Source organism: Sminthopsis crassicaudata, chromosome 2, assembly GCF_048593235.1.
Source record: "Sminthopsis crassicaudata isolate SCR6 chromosome 2, ASM4859323v1, whole genome shotgun sequence".
Taxonomy (NCBI): Eukaryota; Metazoa; Chordata; class Mammalia; order Dasyuromorphia; family Dasyuridae; genus Sminthopsis; species Sminthopsis crassicaudata.
Window position 1 is genome coordinate 425,634,897 of NC_133618.1, and position 23,777 is coordinate 425,658,673.

At 41.1% G+C, this 23,777-nt stretch overlaps 1 protein-coding gene across 2 annotated transcripts in view; it reads left to right on the forward strand.

Annotated features, from left to right (window-relative positions):
- Positions 1-23,777, forward strand: part of NEURL1B (neuralized E3 ubiquitin protein ligase 1B) — a 106,495-nt gene that overhangs the window by 22,932 nt on the left and 59,786 nt on the right. Inside the window, exon 1 of one of the 2 annotated variants that reach the window (XM_074292078.1) lies at positions 11,877-12,169. The exons of the other annotated variant lie outside the window; for it this stretch is intronic. Coding sequence (XP_074148179.1) covers positions 12,139-12,169 — 31 coding nt within the window. The 5' untranslated portion in view covers positions 11,877-12,138. Of the gene's footprint in view, positions 1-11,876; positions 12,170-23,777 lie in introns of those variants that run through there. 2 annotated transcript variants of the gene reach the window in all.

A 23,777-nucleotide genomic window follows, 5' to 3' on the forward strand; every position in this document is an offset into this window, starting at 1 on the left:
CCCCAAATGAGGCAGGAAATATGATGGTGAAGAGAGGTCTGCTGAGCCTATGACAATTCCAGTCAGGAAGAGCTGGGTTCAAGTCTTACCCTTGTTGCATGATGGCTGTGTTACTCAGTAAGTCGTTTAATTTCTTAATGCCCCAGGTAACAAACTAAGATCATATCTAGTGCTAATTTGCAAAAGCAAGTTTTCTTGATGAATTCTCTTTGCCAATGAAACCACAAGTTTGAAAAAGAAAAATTAAGGGTGTGTATGTGTGTGTGTGTGTGTGTGTGTGTGTGTGTGTGTGTGTAGTGTAGGGGCAGGGATTGGGATAATATTTAAAGATTTTAAATTTATCTTTGTTTTCTCCCCTTTCTCCTGGACTTTAGTTCCCTTAATGTAAAATGAGGGAATCAGGCTAGATTAGATAATCTCTAAGGTCTCTCTTCATTCTAATTCCATGACCCTTCTATTCAAAGGAATATTCTGCTACTGTCCACAGTCTTTCATCTTTAAGAAAATAGGTTTTAAAGTTGCAAGCCAATTATCATCTTATTGAGCTTTTAATCCTCATATCTCATAACTTAAATAAATGTTTTTTTCTTTCTTTGGAGAGTGTGTGGAGGTGGTTTCTCCCTGTAGCAACCAATGTCTTCTCCCTCCCCTCCCCACTCCCTCCAGAAAAAAGCTGGTAGGGATGCCAGGGCCTGTGCCTTTGTTCATCACTGTCCAGGGGAGAGCTGAGGAGGAAGCTGTCTGGTTTATTGAGTTGGGGTGGCCCAGCTCCCCTCCTCCTGCCCCGTAGCTCCAAGCCCTGCTTTTGACAGCTTCTGCAAATGCCTGGCAGTGCATAGCAACCCAGGCCCACGGTGCAGCAAGGGCCAAGGCAGCAGATGGCTGTGAGTTTCTTTAAAAGCAGCTGCTGGTAAAGTTGAAGTTTTCTTTGTGGAGGCCTTTTCAGTGAATCAATTTCATGACACAATATGAGTATTAGAGGAGTGGGGGAGAGGGAAGAGAGGGAGAAAAACCAGAGGAAAATTGGTTTTCTTGCTCCTCTCCCTCCTCTATAGTTTATCAACTGTCCTCAGGAGGGAGAGAGCCTAGATTCCCATGTCCCTTTCTGTGCTACTTCCTTTAAAGCCAGCCTCAGCAAAATTAAAGTTGATAAAGTTTGTACTTTACTAAACCCAGAAATATTCCTTATCACCGCCACCACCTAAGTCCCAAAGAGTCCTTACATTTGTTATTCAGACACATAATAGACACTTAATAAATGCTTGCTTCATTTTTTTAATTGATTAATTTTTTGGTTACATTTTAAGTTCCAAACTGTTTCCCTCCCTCCTTTCTCCAGCTCTCATGAGAGAAGGCTACCATTTTACACAGATTTATAAATATATGTAAAATCATACCATCCATAGTTCTATTTTAGGTTTTTTCTCTGGAGGTGGGTAGCATCCTTCTTCAGATGTCCTAAAATCAACCAGCTCATCATAATATTCTATCACAATCCATTCCCCAATTGATGGGCATCCCTTCAATTTCCAGGCCTTTGCCAGCACAAAGAGAACTGCTATAAATATTTTAGAACATAAAGGTTCTTTTCCTTTTTCCCTGATCACCTTGAAAAACAATCTAATAGTGGCATTGCTGTGTATATACACATGTGATATACACAGTTTTATAATTCTTTGGGCATAATTCCAGATTGCTCTCCAAAATATTTAGACCAGTTCATAGTTCCATCAACAGTATATTAATGTCTCAGTTTGTCTACATCTCCTCCAACATTTGTCATTTTCCCCTTCTAACATTTTAGCCAATCTGACAGGTATGAGGTAAAACTGAGTTAGAATGGTTCAATGTTAGAGTTGGAAGGATCCTGAAAAATCTTCTAGTCCAGAGGTTCTTAGATCTTTTTGAAAGTCTGATGAACTCTATAGACCCCTTCTCAGAATGTTTTCAAATAGATATTTTGTAAAATAAAATAAAATAAAATAAATGAAAGGAAATGTTAACTTTCAGTTAGAGGCTAGTGAAAATAAAAACAAAATTTCCCCTCCATTCAAGTTCAAAGATTCCCTGAAACCTATTCACAAATCCCTATGGTCTATGGGCTCCAGCTTAAGAACTTTTAGATGGATTTAACCCTATATCCACCATCCCTGCTCCCTAGTTTTTGTTATGTGAGGCAAGACCACTTGAAATCTCATCTTTCCTAATTTAAACTTTCTGAGGGAAAGGATGGACATGTCTGAGATTTTCTGTCATATTGTAAGGCTTGACCTTAGATCTCACTGCTATAAATGTTTCAGGACAGTTGCTAGACCTCTCTGACTATCCTTTCTTACAAAATTCAGTGTTGAAAAGGCCATTTCAAACCCAAATAAGAATCCCTTCTACTAAATATCTGACTATCCAGGCTTTGCTTGAAAGTGAGTCTAGGCTCACTGCCTCCAGAGCTAGTTCATTCCACTTTGAACTACTGCATGGTAAGGAAGTTTTCCTTACAATTTTCCTTTTACCCATTGATCCTACTCTGCCCTTTGCCTCTCTCTTTGTTTGAAGTGGAGTTCTACATATCTGGGAGGGGCTGACTAGGCTCAGAGCCCATTACTGCCCACAGCCTTTAAGCCCTATGCTCAAACATAGTGTTAACACAGAAAGACTGGTGGGACCAGAATAACCATGTTACTCATTATCTCTTGGGGTTGGAGTGGATTGTTAATTGAGGTCTTACTTGGGACCATCTGGTCCTTCCAAGACAACAGAGACTTTATTTTTCATATTTCTATTCTGAAAGTTGGGAACCCCACTGAACGTGCTGAAATTCTCCAAGGAATGGATGATACTCACCTTTCCCCAGTACATCTTACTTCCAAAGGCTTATTTTTAAAAACTTAGGAATGCTGATGAACACATCAATCAGCTATGACTCCAGAGGACAGATGATGAAGAATGCTACCCACTCCTGAGGGAGAGATGACGGACTAATATGAAAGATGAGACACTTATTCTTTTGAACATTGCCAATGCAGAAATTTGTTTTGCTTGACTGCATTTACTTGTTCCCAACCCCACACACACACTTTTATGCCTTTGCCAATAACGTTCTTATACTTAAAATGCTGTCTATTCCCAACTCTCTCCTCCCTGTTTTCACCTGTTGAAATACTACTCATCCTTCAAGACACATAGGAAGTTCTCAATGGCTACTTGACATGCACAGAATTGTTAAGCTATTCCTAAAGTAGATTCTTATTTACAGTATCCATAAGTACTGCTTTTTTCAGGGTAAGTCTTGGGTTCAAAAAGCTGATAGGGAAATCCCTCAGTACAAATCAGCCTGTTGGTATCATGTCACAAAGGCAGCCAACCACTCTATTAATGGTTAGGATCAAAGCTCCCTTAGGGGCAGAGGCTACCATTAGTTCAAAGGTTCAGGGACAATTAGAAATAGAAACTTCCTGTCCTTTGACATATGAATTGGCTCTCCAATTCCCCAACCCCACACTCCCACGCATCCACTTAGGAAAGTATCTTCCCTGTCAGCAAAAGGACCGATAAAGTAAATTTTATTTGGAGTAACCAGAGTTGAGACTAGAAGGTATCAGAAAACCTGTTTTTTTCCCTATAACTGTCTCCCGTCCAGGCTAGCTGCTTGCCCCTGAATATTGTCTCTACTTCCCAGTAACTGCTTGGTCTCAGTGACAGCTTGGTCCTTCATTCTGCCTCTAGAACCTCAGAAGAATGCTAACAGTGCTCAGAAGCAGCACCCTTGGAATGATAGCGGTCCAAGAGAAAAACAAAACAAAACTACCTAACTCCTAACCAGAATAGAGACTTGCAGATGGGAGATGGGAGAGTGATAATTGAAGCAGGATTTGTATCCTGTTCCTTCATGTATTTTCCTTTGTTCCTATAATTGAAGAAATGTCTCTCTCTCTCTTTGCACAGCCTCTCTCCCCACTCAGGTCAGTAGTGTCCCTTTTGAGACACATTAGGAGCTAAATCCAATTTCTTGGAGACTCAATTCAACAACCAACTATTATGTGCCTACTAAGAAGAGAACACACCAAGTATAGCTACTAGGAGAGACGATGAAGGAAACTACTACTTAGACATCAAAGACTTTCCCTGTAGAACCAAGGAAATGGGAGTGTGTTTAAGCAAATAGGACATTTACTCAGAGAACTGAGATATCTAAGCCCAAAAATCTTGATTAAATTGCTTTTCAAATTTTGGATGGCTGCATTACCTTTGTACATCTCAGGGTTATGTTGAAATAAAAGACACTCATCCTTCAAGACACATAGGAAGTTCTCATTGACATGCATAGAACTGCTAAGCTCTAAAGTAGCTTCTTATTTACAGTATCCATAAGTACTGCTTTTTTCAGGGTAAGTCTTAGATTCAAAAAGCCGATAGGGAAATCTCCCATTACATTATCTGTTTAACAGGAAAACCCTGATGTGGATTTTTAAAAATGGAACAGAAAGATATTTTAGGCAGATAATTTAGCCATTGGATCATTAATAACTGGAAGGGACCATCTAGTAAATATCTTCACTTTCTAACAAAACTAAGACCTGGTGACTTGGGTGACTCACTCAAAATCATACAAGTAGTGAATGGCAGCACCAGAATTCAAATTCAGATCTCACTATAAGACCATTTTTTCCCACCACAAAAGGTTGCCTCCTTAGCCACTTTCTTAAAGCATTACTTAAAAACTTAATTAAAAATCACCCTTATATCCCAGTCCCATATCTGTTTTGTTCTCTAAAAATTAGGTGGGACCACGCAGTTTATGTTTGGAACTGTAACCACTTCTAAATCCTGGGATGCTGTGTCAAAGCCCGCTCTTGGTGACCAGGGAATGAGGGAGAAATGTATCACTCATTCACACAGAGGATAATAATGATAATAAAAAAGAATAAGATTCTTCTCAATCTGAGCTGTTTGAGTAGCTTTACAGTGCCTCAGCACTTACTAAATTTTACTTTATAATGTTCTGAATATGAATGAAAGTGTCAGTGAAACATCTAGAGCTCCTTGGGAGACATGAGCTATATATAAATAGGTGATGTATTCATTGTATAATAAGAACTACCGTACATGAAGGGAGGTGAATACACACGTGAATACATCATATGACCCTGGCTCTTCAGTGGGAGAGAATCCTGTCTTGACGACGAGCCACCATTAGCTGATCTCAGGCAGAGCCTGCTGAGCTCACCTTTAAAAAAAAGATGTATCTTGATGTTGGGGGGAGGGGTGAAAGACATTTTTTTTTCCAGTTCATTTGGGGAGTTTGCATTTAAAGGCACCTCTCTTTCCAGCTGAAGCCAACAAAATGACAAACATCATTCATGCTGATGACAGGGTCCCATTGTTTCTGACTAGGTGTGGTTTCTTTAGTTGACCTTTGCAGATTGATTATTATTGCCAGAAGGACCAGCTCAGCATCATTTTCACCACACCTTAAAGTGCTGTAGTTGGAAGGTGTTCTCCAGTGAATGGAAATAGGACTTAAAGCTTCAAAGAGCCTTAGACTCTCCTCCACTTAAATGATCTGGAATAAAAGGCCCTAACCAACTGGTTAATGTCTTATTTGTACATAGTTGTTTGTGAGTTATCTTCCTCACGAGACTGTGAGCTCCTTGAGACCAGAGATCATTATTTATTTGTCATCTCTGTCATACAGCCAGTTAACAGCAAATTACGTTTACTTTATGTTCTTAACTGCTAGGTCAAGGCACATGCTACATGCTACAAGGCATACCTCTTTTCACAGAGGACTATATGGAGGTTTTTTTATGGATGTGGCAGCCAATGGTCAACAGCTGCTTTAAAAATATTTTTTCTCCCCTGAGGCAATTGCAGGTAAGTGACACAGCCAGGAAGTGTTACCTATCTGAGGTCAAATTTGAACTCTGGTCCTGCTAACTTCAGGGCTGGTGCTCTATCCACTGCACTCCCTAGCTGCCCCTTTAAAAATATTTTGTGACTAATATTTCTTTCATGCTGTGAAGCTTGCTTCTGGTGTGCCCATCAGCTAATTATTTCTTGAGGGGTCTCATTTTCTTCTGAGGGAAGTGGATTTGCACATTTCTGAAGTCCCTTGTAATGATAAGCCTCTGAATTCTGAAGTCCCAAATATGTTATTCCAAAAGTCTTAAGGCAGATTTTGGGGACTAAGATTTTATACATATATACAAATAAAATTTCCCCAAATGAAATGTCATTTTGGAGAGGGGGGCTTGCCCAGGGTCACACAGCCAATAAGTGTTAAGATCTGAGGATAGATTTGAAATCAGGTTCTCCTGACTTCAGGGCAAGTGCTCTATCCACTTCACCATCTAGCTGCACTCCAATTATATGTTAAAACAATTTTTTAACATTTGGGGTTTTTATAAGCTTTGAGTTCTTCTCTCTCCTCTTTGAAATGGTAAGTAAATCAGGTATAGGTTACACATGTGCAATCATGTAAAACATTTCCATATTAGTCATTTTACACAAAAAGACTCAAAAGAAAAAGAATGAAAGTGAAAATAGCATGCTTCAATCTGTATTCAAACATCATCAATTCTTTCTCTGAAGGCAGCTCATATAAAGGCAGCTTCATTAGTCCTTTGAGACTGTCTTGGATTATTGTATTTCTGAAACTAGCTAAATCATTCATAGTTCTTAATCAAACAATACAGATGCTCACTGTGTACAATATTCTCTTGGTTCTGTTCCCTTCACTTTATGTCAATTTATGTAATTCTTTACAGGTTTTTTCTGAAATCATCCTGCTTGTTATTTTTCATTTCACAATAATATTCCATTATATTCATACATCATAGCTTGTTTAGCCATTCCCCAGTTGATTATCACCTGTTGGATTTCCAATTCTTAGCCACCATCAAAAGAACTGTTATATTTTTATACAAATAGGTCCTTCCCTACCCCCTTTTTTGGATGGGACTGAGATTTAGAGAAATGGTGTATATGTGTGAATATTTAAGAAGATTCAAGACTCTTTTGAGGAAAATATTGGACCCTACCCTTAGGCACTTCCTAATCCCACCAGTGTTAAAATGGGTCATACAAGTACAAACTTTTATAACAAAACAAATTAGCCATAAATTCCCATAAATCCCCAGCCCTTAACCCCCACTCCTACCCTCCATATACCTTGTAACAAAAATATATCATTATCACTTTTACCAAAAATGAAGAATAACTACAGTAGAGGTGATTGTTAAAGAATTTAGAAATTATCTGCTATAGTAACTGCAAAGCAGAAAACCTGATTTTTTTCTTCCATTTAAGACATTTACTGGTTATATAGTCACTCAATTGCTCTGTAAATCAGTTCCTTCATGTATAAAATGAGAGTGAGGAAGCAGATTGCATGGCCTCTAAGGCCCCTTCTGGCACACAGCAGGCATTTAATAAATGCCAAGTTGATTGAATGACTGAAAAAACCTATAATACAACTCTGCTATCCCCTTGCTGGGTGACCTTGAGCATCTTTCTTCCTTGGAGCTAGCTAGCATGGTACAGTGGGAAAAGCACAGATTCTAAAGTCAAGATACTAGGGTTCAGCTGATATATATTTTTATTAGTAGTATAATGATAGGAAAAATAGATACTTAAACTCCTGGGACCTCAATTTCCTTATCTGTAAAATCTGCAAGTTCACTAGATGGCATCTGCGATCCTTCCCATCTCCAGATCTATATTATATAGTTTTTCTTTGGGTCTCAATTGTCTTCAAAATAGCTAATAATAAATAATAATAATAATAATAATAATAATAATAATAATAATAATAATAATAATAGCAGCATTGATACAGTTCTTTAAGGTTTTTAAAGTACTTTTATAAAATTTTATCCTTACAAAAGTCCTGGTAGGTAGGTGATCTTATAACACCTATTTTGCAGATGAGAAAACTAAAGCAGACCAAATTTACTGGACTTCCTCAAGGATTTGAATTCACATCTCCTGACCCCAGGTTCAGTTCTCTAACCAATGCAGAATTTGACTGCCCTAAGAAAGGAGGATAATGTAGCAGAAGGAATATCATATTTGGATAGAAGGCATGAGCTCCTTTCCTTCCTAGATCTAGTGCTATTTAATAATATCAAGATGCCCTTTGAAAATCTTCTTGCCCTCTGGTCTTCCATTTCCTCATATTTAAAGTAATCTAGACTAGATTAGCCTCCTAGGTCCTGTCCAGTGCTAAGCAATATAAAACATTCCTCTAAGACATAACTGAGAAAAGGGAATCAATTGAAAAGATTAACTGTGAGGAAAGGAGATCAGACTAGAAGATTTCAAAAATTCTATGAGTCTATGATTCTGTTAATTCATCTAGATTATCCAATTAAATCCCTATATTAAGTTAGACTGTAACAAAGAAAAGTGTGAAGACCAGACCTTCATTTTTTCCAATGTCTTTTACAGAGAACTAATATTAGAATTGTCACAGAATCTGAGTTGGAATGAATCTCAGAGACCATCTAGCTCAATTTTTACCTGAACAAGAATCGGTTTTATGGTATATTAGGTCAATGATCACTCAGTCTTTGCATAAAGAACCTTAGGGAGAAGGACTAGACTGCTTCCTGAGTCACAGAACCTAGAACCAAAAAGGAACCTTAGATTTTGGGTATGTTTTAATGGTTTCCAGGTGAAAATTGCTTCACCTTCACCCATAGTTCCTAGTTCTGCCTTCTGGGTCAAGTAGACCTTCTGCATGTAGTCCCCCTTCTGCGTGACAGCCTTTCAAATATGGCTCTCATGTCCTTGCTTGGTCTTCTCCATTGGAGCAGTGGGTGTTTCTTTTGAAAAACTCAAATACGTGATCTTCCAGGTTACACAAAGTCCCTTATACAAAGACCCACATGATAAATTCCATCTTAAATTTTATGCAAAAAAATCTACATGCTCTTTCTTGTTGGACAATGAGAAGTATGTAATCCAATGTGATTCCCTTTTGGCTTTGACGACTATGGAACACTAAATTGAAATAATATATGCAAGGTGCCTGATAACATCTTCTCCTCCTGCTGCTTTCACATTGTGCCTGTTCTGCTCTTATCCATAACTATCCTGCTCTACATTATGTATTGTATACTACCAAATCTTTTTTGGAACTAGGCAAGGTGTAAATCCTGAATAAGTATTTAAGAAACCACAAAGGGAATCCCTTTGTGAGGCAAAGGATTACTCTGTAATTATGTGAAAATCTGGATTTACAAACCAGATGTCAGAGTTTGCTGTATACAGAGTGCACCTGTACAGCTTTTACTAGACCGAGAATTTTTGTTTGCCTCAAGCCTGCCTTCCCATAACATTGCCCAATACTGACCACTTAAATTTATTAAGAGTAACTGCTCTCTGAATGTACTTTTGTTCTGGGATGATTGCTAAATTACAGGCAGGTGACAAAAGTAAGAATTCTTTCTGTGACCAGCGGCTAAAAGTGCATTTACACCTTACTATGTCCCATTGTTCCTGATCATATCCAGTTTGGTTATGCATTTCTACAGAAAAACCAAATAAAACAAGCCAAGGGAACTGGCTGACTCCAGCCACAGCTATAGAGTCTCCTCTCCCAGAATTTTAAAACTGGAAATGTCTGTTTGCATCCAGTTTTCTTACTCTAACTCATGAAATGTTCCAATGCATTTCCAAATATTAAGGTATTGCAGCATTCATGAAACATGGACTCTGTATGAACAGCAGTCCGACAGTAGCCTTGATACTATAGAATTGATGATGAAGCACACCTCCCTCCTTTCAGGAGAGGTGAGGAACTACAGGGAAAAAGTGTTCTTCTTTGATTCTGGAGACAACTCATCTTGGGGTGTCTTTGGGAAGGGTAGAGGGCAGTATACCTAAAAATGACTGTGAGAGAAAAACACTAAAGTTATCTGTAAGCAAGTCAAGTCCCAAAACAGGGCCATTGGGTCAAGCTCTTATCCAGTCAAATGGGTTTACATCAAACAGTACTTACTACTTATCAACCTTTGCAACCTCCCTCTTCTTGGAACGCTCACGGCTCCTCTGGAAGTCTCTCAATGAATGATTATCTGAAGGTGGGCTTCTCATGGGGAAAAGAACAAGTGTTGGATTTAGAATCATGAGACGGGGGTCATAGTTATAACTCACCGCTTGAGTGACTTTCTGATAACCTCTTTGGGGCTCATTTTCCTCACTTGAAAAATAAGGGATAATGGACTCGATAGCCCCCAGAGGATTTTTACTCCAAACTATACGTCTTCCTCAAAGCTGACAACCGTATAGAAACAATATTCCAGTGGGACCCTCTCCCTATTAAAGATTGTATAGCAATTAGGAAAGGGCAATGGCAGCTTTTCTGACTGTTTTCCCCTCTGGGTAGAATTCAAATTTACAACGGATTTCCTTTGTATGATAGATTGGGACAAAAATCTCTACCTTATAGTAAAGATACCTATTGACTGCACTTAGTTCCGGATTCTCCCTACTCCTTTTCAGGTCCCACCCCTATCTTCCCTGCCAGTTAGGCAGCTAGGACTCCCTGTATAAAAAAACCCTGATACTTGAATCTGGCTGCCTCAGTTTCCTTATCTGTAAAATGGGGATAAAAGTAGCACCGATATCTCAGGGTTGTTGTGAAGATAAAGTGAGGTACGGGCAAAGTACTTTGCGAAGTTTAAAGCGCTATACACATGCTAGACAGTATTTGCCCTGGTTACCCTTCTCCTACAGCGCCAAAGTCCTCACTCCCACCCTCCGGCTCATTCAAACAGCAGCAGAAACGGTCTCGGAGAACTCCCAGGGAAGCCACGACTTCCAGCCACAGCTTCTCTCCTCCTGAGACTAGGAGAGGCGCGTGAGGGGGCCCGAGAGCCCGGGATCTGGATCCAGTTACGGGGCAGGGGGATGGATTTTGAGTCAGCCGGTCTGTATGAGAAGCTCAGTTCTGCCAATCTCGTTATGTGACCTTGGGCGACTGAATCCGTCCATCCGTTTAATTTAACGCTTACAAGGCATCGGCCAGCTGTAAGACACTTTGGTACCCGAAACAATCCGGGGAAAGTGTCCATGGTGAATGGGGTGGGGTTGTCAAGGGAGAGAGAGGCGCAGAGAAGAGCCAATGCAAACTGTGTACAAAGCAGAAATTAGGAAAGGAAAGAGGGGAGTAGGAAGCACCTGTTGTACGCAGCGCATACCCCCCTCGAGGCCTCAGTTTCCTCATCTGTAAAATCGGACCACATGACTTTGTAAGGCCTTTCTCAATTCCCAGTTCGATGCTCTCGGGCCAGTTTCTCACTAATGAGCTGTGACCGTGGAAGTGCCGGGCCTTGGCCCAGGCTCCTCACCATGAAGGGGGCGGGGGGTAGAAGTGGGGTGCATTAGCTACCCTGGCTTCTTCCTTGTCCTTCCTTCCCTCCCTTTCTTTTACTGTCAAACGCATTTGTGCCTTTCTGCTACGAATGTCGCTGAAGGTAACTTTTTCATTGCTGCCTGTGCTGAGCGTGGTCCAGCTGCGTGCACGGGAGCCTCCTGCAAGCCCGGGCGTCGGGGCCGGGGAGGCTGGCCGCGTCTGCCAGTCTGTCCCAGTTGCTAGGATCCCTAGGAGTCAAGGACTTCTGGGTTTACACAGGGCAACGGCCGCCGGGGCCGACCCATGCGCGTCCTCCCGGGAGGCCTCCGGGGGAGGGAACGAGCGGCGCCGGCTCCCGGCTTTTTCGGAGTCGCTCCTCTCCAGCTGCCCTTTCCAAACTTTCAAAAGATGCGGCCGGACTCCGCCCCCAACCTCCCGCGCCTCCGCCGCCCCTGAGCGAATGCAAAAAGGACGGCGGGCCGGGCCGGGGCGGGGCGAGCGGAGGCCGGCCCTATCCCAGCCCAGGTGGCTCCGCCTCCCGGGGGCGCAAGCCGGCGGTGGCCCCGCGAGCTGCGCGCTTGTTCCTCCGCTCGCCGCCGGTGCCGGCAGCAAGCTATGTCCGGGAGCCGAGCCCTCGGACCCGGGCACCCGCCGCGCGCGTAGGAGCAGCAGCAGCAACTGCCGAGTAGTGAGCTGTCAATGGCCCTTCGCATAGCGGGGCAGGACCGGACTCGGGGACCCTCCGCGCCTTCTCTGCCGCTGCCCACCCCCACCCGAGAGTGATGGGCAACACCGCTCACAAGACCCTTCCAGGTAAGCGGCTGCCGCGCCCCGGCTTCCCCGGGCCCCCGCTCCCTTCGGAACTGCTCGCCGCTCTCCGCTCGCCCCTCTCCGGCCGTTGCGCGGGACTGAGCTGGCTTGTCGCCCGGTTGCCGGGCTTGGCTGACCGACTGTCGGCGTCTCCCGCCCTCCCAACCCGCCAACACACACACACACACCACACAACACACACACATACATAATACACACACACCACACACTCTCACACACACCACACAGAACACACAAAACACACAACACACACTCACATACAACACACTCACACACAACGCACACAACATACACACTCACACCACACACATATACTCACACACCACGCACACACTTTCACACACAACACACACACTCTCACACACAACACACACTCACACACAACACACACATACACTCTCACACACACTTACACACAACACACACTCTCACACACACTCTCACACACACACACACACACACGCGTGCACATTAGCCCGGGGCCGGGCCGTGCCCTCTGGGGTTGCCGCCTCCAGCCCGGGAGCAGGGAGGCAGGACTGCCCGCTGCCCTCCACCCTGTCCTTGGCTCAGAGCTGGCCCTTTGCCCCTCCTGCACCCTCTCCTCCAGGTGCCAGGACTACTAAACATTGCCCCATTCCCTCCTCCCCTAGCCCAGGGACCCCGACTGTAGCCAGGTGCTGGCCCCCTCCCCCACTTGCACGGCTGCCCGGCTCCCCATTATCCCGGTCTTTGGGGTTCTTCCCACCTCCTCACGTTTCTCCTAACGCAGTAATAGTGGGCACAGGCAGCTCGCTGCCTGGCGTGGGCAGTTCACCTGAAACCCCTGAGGTGTGTGTCGGGAAAGGAGGGATGGGGGAGACATCCCAGGGGTGCGGGTCAGCCGGCTGAGGAGGGCAGAAGCAGCGAAACCCGCGCCTGTCGGGGCTTCCGCCCCGCCCCAGCTCCCTGCGCCCGCTCCGTCCGCTCCAGCGCAGGGAATGCTTCCCGGAGGAGGAGGCATCTCCATCCCCTTTGTTTAGCGTTTCTCTTCTGCGTGCCCCCAGCTTTGGGGGGAGGGACGCTTTGGCCGAGGAGCAGACCGCCTCAAGGACGAGATCCAGGTCCTAGTGGCCGGGGAAGGTGCTCTAGGAAGCGCCACCTGCAGAGGGAGGAGTCTCATTCCCAGAGCTGCCGGGGACTGGATGGGGAAGTCCATCGGGGGATGCATCGGCTTCGAGCACGGAGCACCAGGGGAGAAGGGACACCCGCGAGCTCACCAGAGCCCTGAAATAGACTTGGTGTCAGGCTGACAGACTTCAGAACTAGGGGAAGGGGCGAACCCCTCGTGTCACCACCGGCGACTTCCACAGCCGCTCGGCACCGGGGGCCCGCAGTACTTGCACAGGGCTGTCTGTGGGTCAGCCCGGCAGCCTCTTCAGGCCGGTTCTGGCAAGTGGTCTGAGCCCGAGACACGCACAAGTGGCTCTCGCTCTGTGCCCTTCTGTTATAGGTTTCATCCCTTGGGTTTGAACGCCTCCCCTCCCCCCACAGCTGAGTGGATTCTTACCGATTGACTATTTGTTGATCAAAGATCACTATCTGGCAAAGTATGGCAGGAAATAGTCTGTTTTCTGCAGAAGGCCGGATTTTTTAAAATAAATCTACAAAAAGAGGCAGTGTTTAGAGGCCCAGCAGGAGACTTGAGAAGGAGGACAGATTACCCTATCCTTGCACACCCCCACGCACATCATCCCTTCTTCCTTGGCATCTCATGCATGGTTATCAGAACATAATCTCTCTTCCACTCAGGGAGATTGAAATAGATTAGCGATAAACTCACTGACTTTAAAAACTGAACGGTGGGAGGGGAAAACACCTAATCATTGTCCTGGATAAGCCTCAGAGTAATTTCAGAGCCCCTGTAGATGAACCCCAGAAATTCAGCGAGCTGGTGAGGGCAGAAGCAGGCCTTGATCCTCTGTGGTATATTTTACATTTTTCTGGGTCCTCACTGTGGCGTGAATACTGGTGTAGCCTACAAAGATAGAAAGCCAGAAATGATTTGTCTGTCTAGAACAGTGTCATGGACCTTTTTTACAAAAAGTAAAATTTTTAAATCTACAGACCCCTTTTCAAAATAATTTTTATGGCAAACTTTCATTAGGGAAAGAAAAGCTAAATTTGTTAGAGATCAGTGAAAATAATTGCGTGATTTCCTCTCCCCCATCCAAGTTTGTGGACTTTCTGAAAACTAACTATGGACCCTAAATGAAGAACCCCTGATATTGAGAGGGATCTGGTCAAGTGAGAAGGGTAGTCACCAGGTGATGAATTTTGTCAACCATAGTTACTCAGGAGTGCCATCAACCAAGGCACGGAGAAACAGGGGTACTGATGATGGAGGGATTGCCCATGTCCAAGTGCCAGGCATCCATGAAGCATCTGAGGGTTGAGATGGATGGATAGATATTGATACTGATATACCTGTATAGTGTAAAGAACATTTATAAGCCAGCAGAGGTAAGGGGAAAGAGTTCTGGATTTAGGGTCAAAAGACCTGGGTTAAAATCCCAAATCTGCCTCTCCGGTACTATGTTAATCAAATTAATTAACTTGGCAAGTTGATCAAGCTCTCTGTGCTTCAAGTTTCCTTACCAGAAAAATAAGAGGGTTCGAATAGCTAGGTTCTAAATCTGGACAGTTGGGTGGTACAGCGGATAGAGCTCTGCTCTTAGAATCAGGAAAGTTCCACTTTCTGATTCCAAACCTGGTCTCAGACCCTGGGCAAGCCACTTAACCCTGTTTCCCTCAGTTTCTTCATCTATAAAAATGAGTCTATTCTAATGTTTGCCTCCAAAAAAACAAAATAGGGTCACAAAGAATTGGGCGTGACTGAATGGAAACAACAATTCTCAATCCTTTGCTTAGAAGTCTGGAGATTTCTATTGCAGTCCCTGTTCTGCTATTAAATAGCTAGATGACTGGCCAATGGATTTCCTTTTTTGTGTCTTCAATTCTCTCCTTCTCCTTAAAGAAGGAACTAGATCAAAGGTTCTTAACCTTTGTATTATGTTTCCCTTTGGCAGTACAATGAAGTTTATAGATCCCTATTCATAATATTTTGTTTTGAGACTTTACCTCCCTATATGCCCCAGGCTAGAAAAACCTCCAGATTTCATATTAATTGACATAAGGGCTTTGAACTACTCCCATTTCTGACCTGGGGATCCTGCTCCTAGGAGTCACCATATTGGTACTATGGCCCCTTTGGTTACCTGATAAAATCTACAGACCCCCCTCTTCTCAAAATAATTTTTGTGGCATATTTTCATACTGAAAAGAAAGCTAAATGTGTTATAAATTAGTGAAAATAATTTTGTGATTTTCCCCCATCCAAGTTTATGGACTTCCTGAAATCTAACTATGAACCCCAAGTTAAGATCCCTTAGGCCTAGTCAAGTGTGAAGAGTCACCCTGGGGGGAGAGTGGTCATCAGGCGATGAGTTTTGTCAGCCATAGCTACTCATGAATGTTATCAACCAAGGCAGAGAGAACATGCAGGACATTGTACAGATTTGCTTTGACTCATTGCATCTCAGAACTCCTCAGCTCCAGTGATCCAATTTTCAGCCTCAGCATCTCTGGAAGCAGACATTGCAGGCTTGAACTGCCATTCCTGGCCTAGAATAATGTTTTTAAATGTATAAAACACAATGCACACTACTACAGAGGAAACAAGTTATATTAAAATAAAGATTATTTTTGGTCTCATCCAAGTTTATAGACCCTGGGCCCCTGAACTTGATAGCCTTAAAGTTATCTTAAAACACTATGGTCCTTGAATTCCCTCTTAGTACAAAATAGGAAACAAAAAGATGTTTTTTTTAAGGATATGTGTAAGTAAAAAACTTAAAACAGGAGTCCTAGCTGCTTGTTGCTACAGTAGTAGAGATTGCCCTCTTCCTGGTGAACTGTGTCTGTGGTAAACGTTTCCTATGGATATAACCAAATATAGCTTGGAATCATTGTCATCCAAAAAGGAACTGGTTTGAAGAATCACACCCTTTACAGTCTCTCTTAATTGAGAAATGTTTATGCATCTCCAGGGCAAGAACTATTCCTCCAGATGTGGGTCATCTTTCAAGGTTGGGGGTGGGGATGGGGGAGGGGGTTAGACATACTGAGTATGTGAATGAAAATACAGCATTCTAAAAATAGCATGATATTTATCTAGTAGTATTCCCACTCATGCACAGAGCTCACTCCCTTGTCCCTGCCTTTATTTTTCAGCTCTAATTGAAGAGTCCTAACGGAGGTCATCTTTTTCAGTAGTTGTCCACAGAATCAGAACAAGCCTCTGAGACTAACTTACCCTAACCCACTCCTGAAAATTTCCTCTCCAACATCCTGGACAAATGGTCAGGCGGCCTTTGCTTGAAGGTCTCCAGTGAGGGGAAACCCATTCCCTCCTGCCCATTCTGGTTTGAGATAGCTGTAATTATTAGGAGGTTTTTTCTTTAAAACTTAACTAAAATCTACTTCTCTGTGCCTTCTATCAATAGATACCCTCTGGGGATCTCTGAGGCCTAAATCCTTCTTCCACAAGACAGACTTCAGGATAATTATCATCTCACCCTCCTCCTCCAAGTCTTCTTTTCCCTCAGCTAATTACCTTCAGTTCCTTATACTTTTTTTTCTTAAAGCATAACCTCTAACTCAGAACTTCTTCTGATTGCCTTTCTCTGGATACTGCTCAGCCAGCTTTTCTGGATCTCCTTCCTAAAATGGCATACCCTTAGCTAAACCCAACCACCCAGGTGTGGTTTGACAGAGGGCAGAGTCCAGAGGAGCTGTCACCTCCCTATTTGATTCTTCTTTCCCCTCAGGGACCACTATCTAGCCACACTTCCCTATGGGTAATTCAGAGGGAGCACTTTGGTTTCAAGCAATTGTAACTTTCTTAAATGCATGGATAACATTAAAAGCAAGGGCACTCCAGGGAAGATGTTCTACTGCAGGGAGTTCCAAAACTTCAGAGTCATTTATGATGCTCAATGTTGCTAAATTCTGTGGAGAAAGAAATTCTTTTCTATCTTTCCTTGGTTTAAAACAAACAAACCAGAATGATGTTGTCTCACAGTAAAAGTATACTTAGATGGAATTTCTTATCAAGAATTTGAAATACTTCCCTTTCACATTCACTGAAAGAGAGAGAGGGAACAGGAAGGAATGTCCAGTTATATCTAATAACCCATTATTTTCTTCAATAAGGCAAAAAATATCCTCACCTAAAAGCACTTACAATCTAGTTGGGAAGAGATGGGCATGGGAATGTTGATTTTACAAAAAAAATGGTTTTTTTTTTCTTTTCTTTTTTTTCTCCAGTGGAATGGAATATGGGAGGGAGAAAAAAATAGATTTCTGTTAACTTAAAAATTGAGAAGTGAGAAAGGTGTCTTATATATGAATTGTTGAATGCATTTTCAGGTGAGGTCATTGAAGTATTAGTTTTACTTAATTGTTTTACTTTGTTACATGACAACTCTCATTAAATGGGAATAATCTGTAACCGTAATATAATAACAAAACACATCCATAGAATTTCATTGGAAGGAGGGAGAGAAAAATAAATGTTTGTTAAATGAATATTTTTCATTTTAAAGATTTTAAACAGATGTAAATTAGAATCATAATCTCCCAGAGCTGAGAGGGGCTTTTGAGTATATCTAGTCCAATCTGTGTACCACCATAGAATTCCCTGTACAGTGTCCCAAACTAGTGGTCATCCAACTTGAATACCTCTAGTGATGGGGAACTCATTACTGAGGCACCTCATACTGCTTTATGATAATTCTAATTGATAGAATGATTTTCCTCATTAAAAAAAAATATATCTGCCTTCTCTGTGACTTTTGTCAGTGGTTCCTAGGTCTGTTCTTTGGGACTAAGCAGAACATGTCTAATTTGTCTTCTATATAATTGCTTTTTAAATTCTTGAAGACAGCAATCATGTCCTTTCCTTTCTAAGTATTTTCTTCAACTGAAAGGATGTAATTTAAATAGTCCTTATAGACTATGTCCAGAATTGCTGAGGAAAAGAGAAAGGAGGGAACTGTCAGAATTGAGGGGGTTTATCAGAAAGCTTCCCAGAGAAGGTGGGTTTTTTGTGGTAGAAATTGAGAAACAAGGGGCCCAGGAGGAGCCCTCTGGGGCCAAGGATTTGTAACAATGATGTATGTGTCATCTTCCCTTCACTTTGCCAACACATTCCAACCCTGCCTCTCCCATCTCGACCATTCTTCATTATTGGCTCAAGCTGAAGAGAAACCTAAAGATTGAGCTTGAGCTAATTAAGACATATTCTATTTTATCAATTTAGCTTCATTTTTCTGTCTCCACCTGTTGATTTATTATCAGAGATATTTTCTGGCTTTAATGTAAGAAGAATAAGCAGTTTGGGCAGAGAAACTCGACATTAATGAGCAAAATACTACAAATTAGGCCATTGTTCAGAAAAGACCAGTAGTTCTAGCTTAACAGGAACATCTTATTCTTCATCTGGATCCAACCTAATTCAATAAGCATTTATTAAATGCCTACCATGTGCAGGGGGTTGCAGAGTCAGACTAAATGACAAGTGGTTCCCAACTTCAAGAAATATAGCATGTGAACATCATTAGTTCTCAAAAAGAATTTTGTTGGGTATGCAATAAAATTTTTATTCAGGTATTGCATGATTAGCTATAAGAAAACATATAAACTATAAGAAAAATGTTTTATAAGAAAACTTATAAAACATAAACTATATTCAATATAAATTTTATTTACCCATATGTATGGTTTGTATTTGCAAAATAAACAAAGCTTGCCTATTACATATATGGGCTAACTTTATAAATGGGACCTTATATTTACAAAGAACTTGACAACTTTTACTTCATATTGAAGTTTCCTAACTCTAGTTAGTATAGCTAATCTAAAAAGGCAATGTGCCTCTTTTTCTCATAACAAAGGATACTGTGCCATGAACAAAAACAGTTGGAGGTCTGCTGATATATTTGATAATTTGAAGAAAGAAAGGGAAAGAGAGAGAGGAAGAGAGACAGAAACAGAGACCTATCAAGTGACAGAATCAAGAAAGGGTTCCCACAGGAGAGTAGCAAACAAAGCAGAATAGTCTTTAAGAGGCACAGGCAAAGAAGGAGAGGTAAACTTGCTCTTATTAGAGGCTTATTTACCTTATTATAGCCTAAATGTGTCAAATGTATAAAAGGAAGTGAGAAATCAAAGGGTCTTGGAAATGCCTTTTTCAAAAAAGGACAAAAACTATTTGTACAAGTACTTTTAGTAGTGTCAAAGAACTGGAAAGTCAAGTTGCAGAATATGAATATGATGGAATATCATTGTACTATAAGAAATCATGAAAGAGTTTCAGAGAAGCCCAAAAAGATTTGTGTGAACTGATGTAGTGAAGGGCGCAGAACTAGGAAAAATTTTGCAGTAACAATATTGTAATGACACACAAAAAGAATTAATTACTCTGATCAATACAATAACTAAGCAAGAGGTGATGCAGCATAGTACCAACTTCCTGACAGAATAGTGATAGGCTAGAGATGCAGAATTAGACATATATTTTTAGATATAATCAATGTGGAAGTTTATTTTGTCTCACTCTGAATATTTATTACAAAGGTTTTGTCTTTATGGAAATGGCAGATTCAGGAAGAAAGAAAAATAAGTGTCAATTTAAAAAAATTATAAGGAAGAGTTTATTAACATGAAATGTCCTCTTAATAAGAGGTCAGCTTTTCTTAGGATTCTCTTTTATTTTTCAATCTTGAAAGAGGCCACAGAACTATTGAAGCAATCTTTTTAGAATTATAGGATTTAGAGCTAAAAGAAAACTTTAATGGAGTTATAATCAACAAATTTAGGGCAATCACTAAGAAATGTACTAAGAGCAAAGATCATGAATGTCACCCTCATATCAATTTTTAAAGGAATGCTTTCCTTCATTTCCATGTAAAGATAATTTTAAAATTTCAATTAAAATGTTTTTTGAGTTCCAAATTTTCTCTCTCTCCTAATTTTCCCTCTTCTTGAAATGGTAAGCAATCCGATATGTTACACATGTTCAATCATGTGAAACATATTACCATATTAGTTATATTGTAAAAGAAGACATAGACCCAAAGGAAAGAAAACACACAAAAAAGACAATCTGCGTTCAGACTCCATCAGTTCTTTCTCTGGAAATGGATAGCATTTTTCATCATGTGTCTTTTGGGATTGTCTTGGATCATTTCATTGCATTGTTTCACTTTACTTCACATCAGTTCATATAAACTTTTCTAGCTTTTTCTGAAATCAGCCTGCTTATCATCAGTACATATCCATTTTTAAAAAACAAATTCATTTGAGGAGAGACTTCTGGGAAAGACTTAAGACCTTGGGATGTATAACTCACCCTGGAAAGGGGAGAGGTAGAGAGAACACTGTGCTCTAGTAGACAGACAGAAATTCTGAGATGCCAGTCTATATTAATAAGAAACACTGGAAGATCCTCACTGGAGTGGGAGAAGATCACAGATCAGCTGCCATACAGTTCATGGAGACAGAGGATGGAAAGAAGTAGTCCATCTGGTAGTCTCCTAGTTTATCTAGTTATTCTTGCTAACTAAATGCCATTTTCAGTTCTTACCTGCTGAAGGAATATAAACATTTTCAGTGCCCTCTAAATTTGGCACTGTGGGACAAAGCCCCAATTACTATATCTTAGTTATAATTCTGGACTTTAGTGATTATCCATTTACATATGTGTAAACTGGGGCCCAGCTAGGGACAGTTCTTTACAGAGAGCACCTCTAATACAATGGATAACAAAATTAACATCCAAAAAAATTTTGGTAAGCTAGAGAGAACAGTGATGACTTTCTGTAGGGGTAAATATAAAATCTTGCTCTTGGATACAAAAAAAAAAATCAACTTCATGAATAAAAACCGGGAAGGATAGGTAAACAGCAATTGTTCTGGGAAAAAAAAAGATATCAAGATTTTAGTAGACTGTACACTTAATGTGAATCAGCAGTGAGGTGTGAAAAACCAAAAAATCTTGGACTGCATTAAAAAAAATAGCTTCCAGGAATAAGGCCACTGTATTCTTTCTCTCTTCTCATCAAACCTCAGCTGGAATATTGTGTTCTATTGTGAGTGCCATGGTTTAAGAAGGATGTTGATAAAATGTATAGTGCCCAGAGGAAGGCAACCAGGACACATGGATCAGATGAAGGAAATAGGCATGTTTAGCTTGGAGAAAAGAAGATTCAGAAGGGATATGATGGCAGTTGTCAAGTATTCACAGGGCTGTCATTTGGAGGAAGAATTAGACTTGTCCTGTTTGGTCTCAGAGGGCCCAACCAAAGAGCAATACTCGGAAGTTACAAAAAAGGGGGAAATAGGCTTGATGTCAGGAAAATCTTACAAACAATTAGAACGTCTCAAAAGTGAAATATATTGCCAAGTGGTGGGTTCTACTCTTCCCTCTGTGGAGTTATTCAAAAAGATCTGCATGATCACTTATTTATTTAGTTCTTTCTTTCTTTCTTTCTTTCTTTCTTTCTTTCTTTCTTTCTTTCTTTCTTTCTTTCTTTCTTTCTTCCTTTCTTCCTTTCTTTCTTTCTTTCTTTTTTGCTTTTTATTTTCAAAATATATGCATAGATAATTTTTAACGTTCAACATTTCAAAACCTTGTCTTCAAAATTTTTTCTCCCTTTCCCCCATCCTCTCTCACCCCCTCCCTTAGATAAATAGTAATCCAATATATGTTAAACATGTGCAATTCTTCTACACATATATCTACATTTATCATGATGCACAAGAAAAATCATATCAGAAAGGAAAAAATGAGAAAGAAAACAAAATGTAGGCAAACAACAGAAAAAAAGGTGAAAATATTGCGTTGTGATCCACAGTTGTCCCCACAGTCCTTTCTGGATACAGGTAGCTTTCTCCATCACAAGTCTATTGGAACTGATCTGAATCACCTCGATATTGAAAAGAGCCACTTCTATCAGAGTTGATCATTGTATAATCTTGTTGCTGTGTACAGTGTTCTCTTGATTCTACTCACTTAGCTGGATGATCACTTATGATCAGTATGTTGGAGTCATAGATTTCTTTTGTACAGACATTGAATTAAATAGCCAATGAAGTAATTGAAATCTATGAGTATCTAGTCACACAGAATAAAGATTGAAATCCAGGTTCTCTGACTTTCTTTTGTGTTATGCTGGTTCTTTGGATCCTGCTTGATGAGGAACCAAGAATTGATAAAGGCCGGCTATTATAACTCCCCTTCTGCTTTATAGCTTTCTCCTCCATTACTCAAATATGATTTAACATCATACTTGGCTTCCCTGCATTGTATCATTAGAAATTTTATGGGTCCATTGAGCAAAAACATGAACTACTTCTTAGTAACCCAGTAGTTTCTTCAGACATCACAATGTACTCAGTAAACCCAATTGGTTAAGGCTGGTGATATTATGGTGATATTTTGAGGGTAAACTGGAAAATGGCTTAGGCTTTCAATTAAGTTGTCTTAGACTGTAGGACTTTAATTCTGTGAGAGAGTATGTAATTCTTCATCATCATCATTAATAACACTTTAAGGGTTGGCAAACAGCCACCTATTAAATAATTCTTATTTAAAAGGGGCCCTGGATTGATAAAGATGAAATTGTTATTTATGGGGCACAACAAATCAGAGAAAATATGTTAGGAGTATTTCCCCTCTTTCTACATAAAAATAATAGCAATAATAGTTAGCACCTACATAGAGCTTGGTTTACAAAATATCTCATTTTATCCTCACAACCACCCTAGGAGATAAATGCTTCAATTCCTGCTTCTACAGACTTCAAAGTGCCATAAAAATATCAGTATCATCGGAAATTTTATTGGGAATTCTCAGGGCGTCCTTTTTATGTTTAACTAAGGGCTGTACTTAATTACCTTTCCATCTTACTGGGCTGTTTGCAATCTCTAGGACAGGCTGTTTGACTAATTGATAAAGTCTTTAATTAATGGTGGATCCCATGTTTTAGAGCTCCCACCCCTCTCACTTCTGGCCATTTGTTTTACCTTGTGCCGCCCTGCCTGGTTGATGCTGATGGTTATTCACAGGGCTGAGTCTGGAAAGAGAAAACACTGGCTCCTCCTCCCTCTCCCTGTTTCTCTCCAGGTATTAATGTGAGTCACAGAAGGTGATGGCAGACTTCCTAGATCCAGGGCATCCTGGATTCATAGGATTTCAGGATTTCAGAGCTGGAAGGGACGTTGGGAATCAGTCCCACACCCTTGTTTTTACCAAACCAAGAGGCCCAAAGGGGGAAAGTGATGGTGCAGTTTCTCTCCAAGTAGATCCTTAAAACAGGTAGTTTGCTGTGTGCAGCTATAAAGAAAATTCATCCTCCTCCACCCCCCTCTTTCCTCTTTCTCCACACCCCTCCCCACCGAGTTTCTGTGCTTACCAGTGCGAAAGCAAGCAGCTTAAAATAGAATTCAGGGGCACCAGGTGGCATGTGCCTTAAGAGATGTAGAGGTTTAT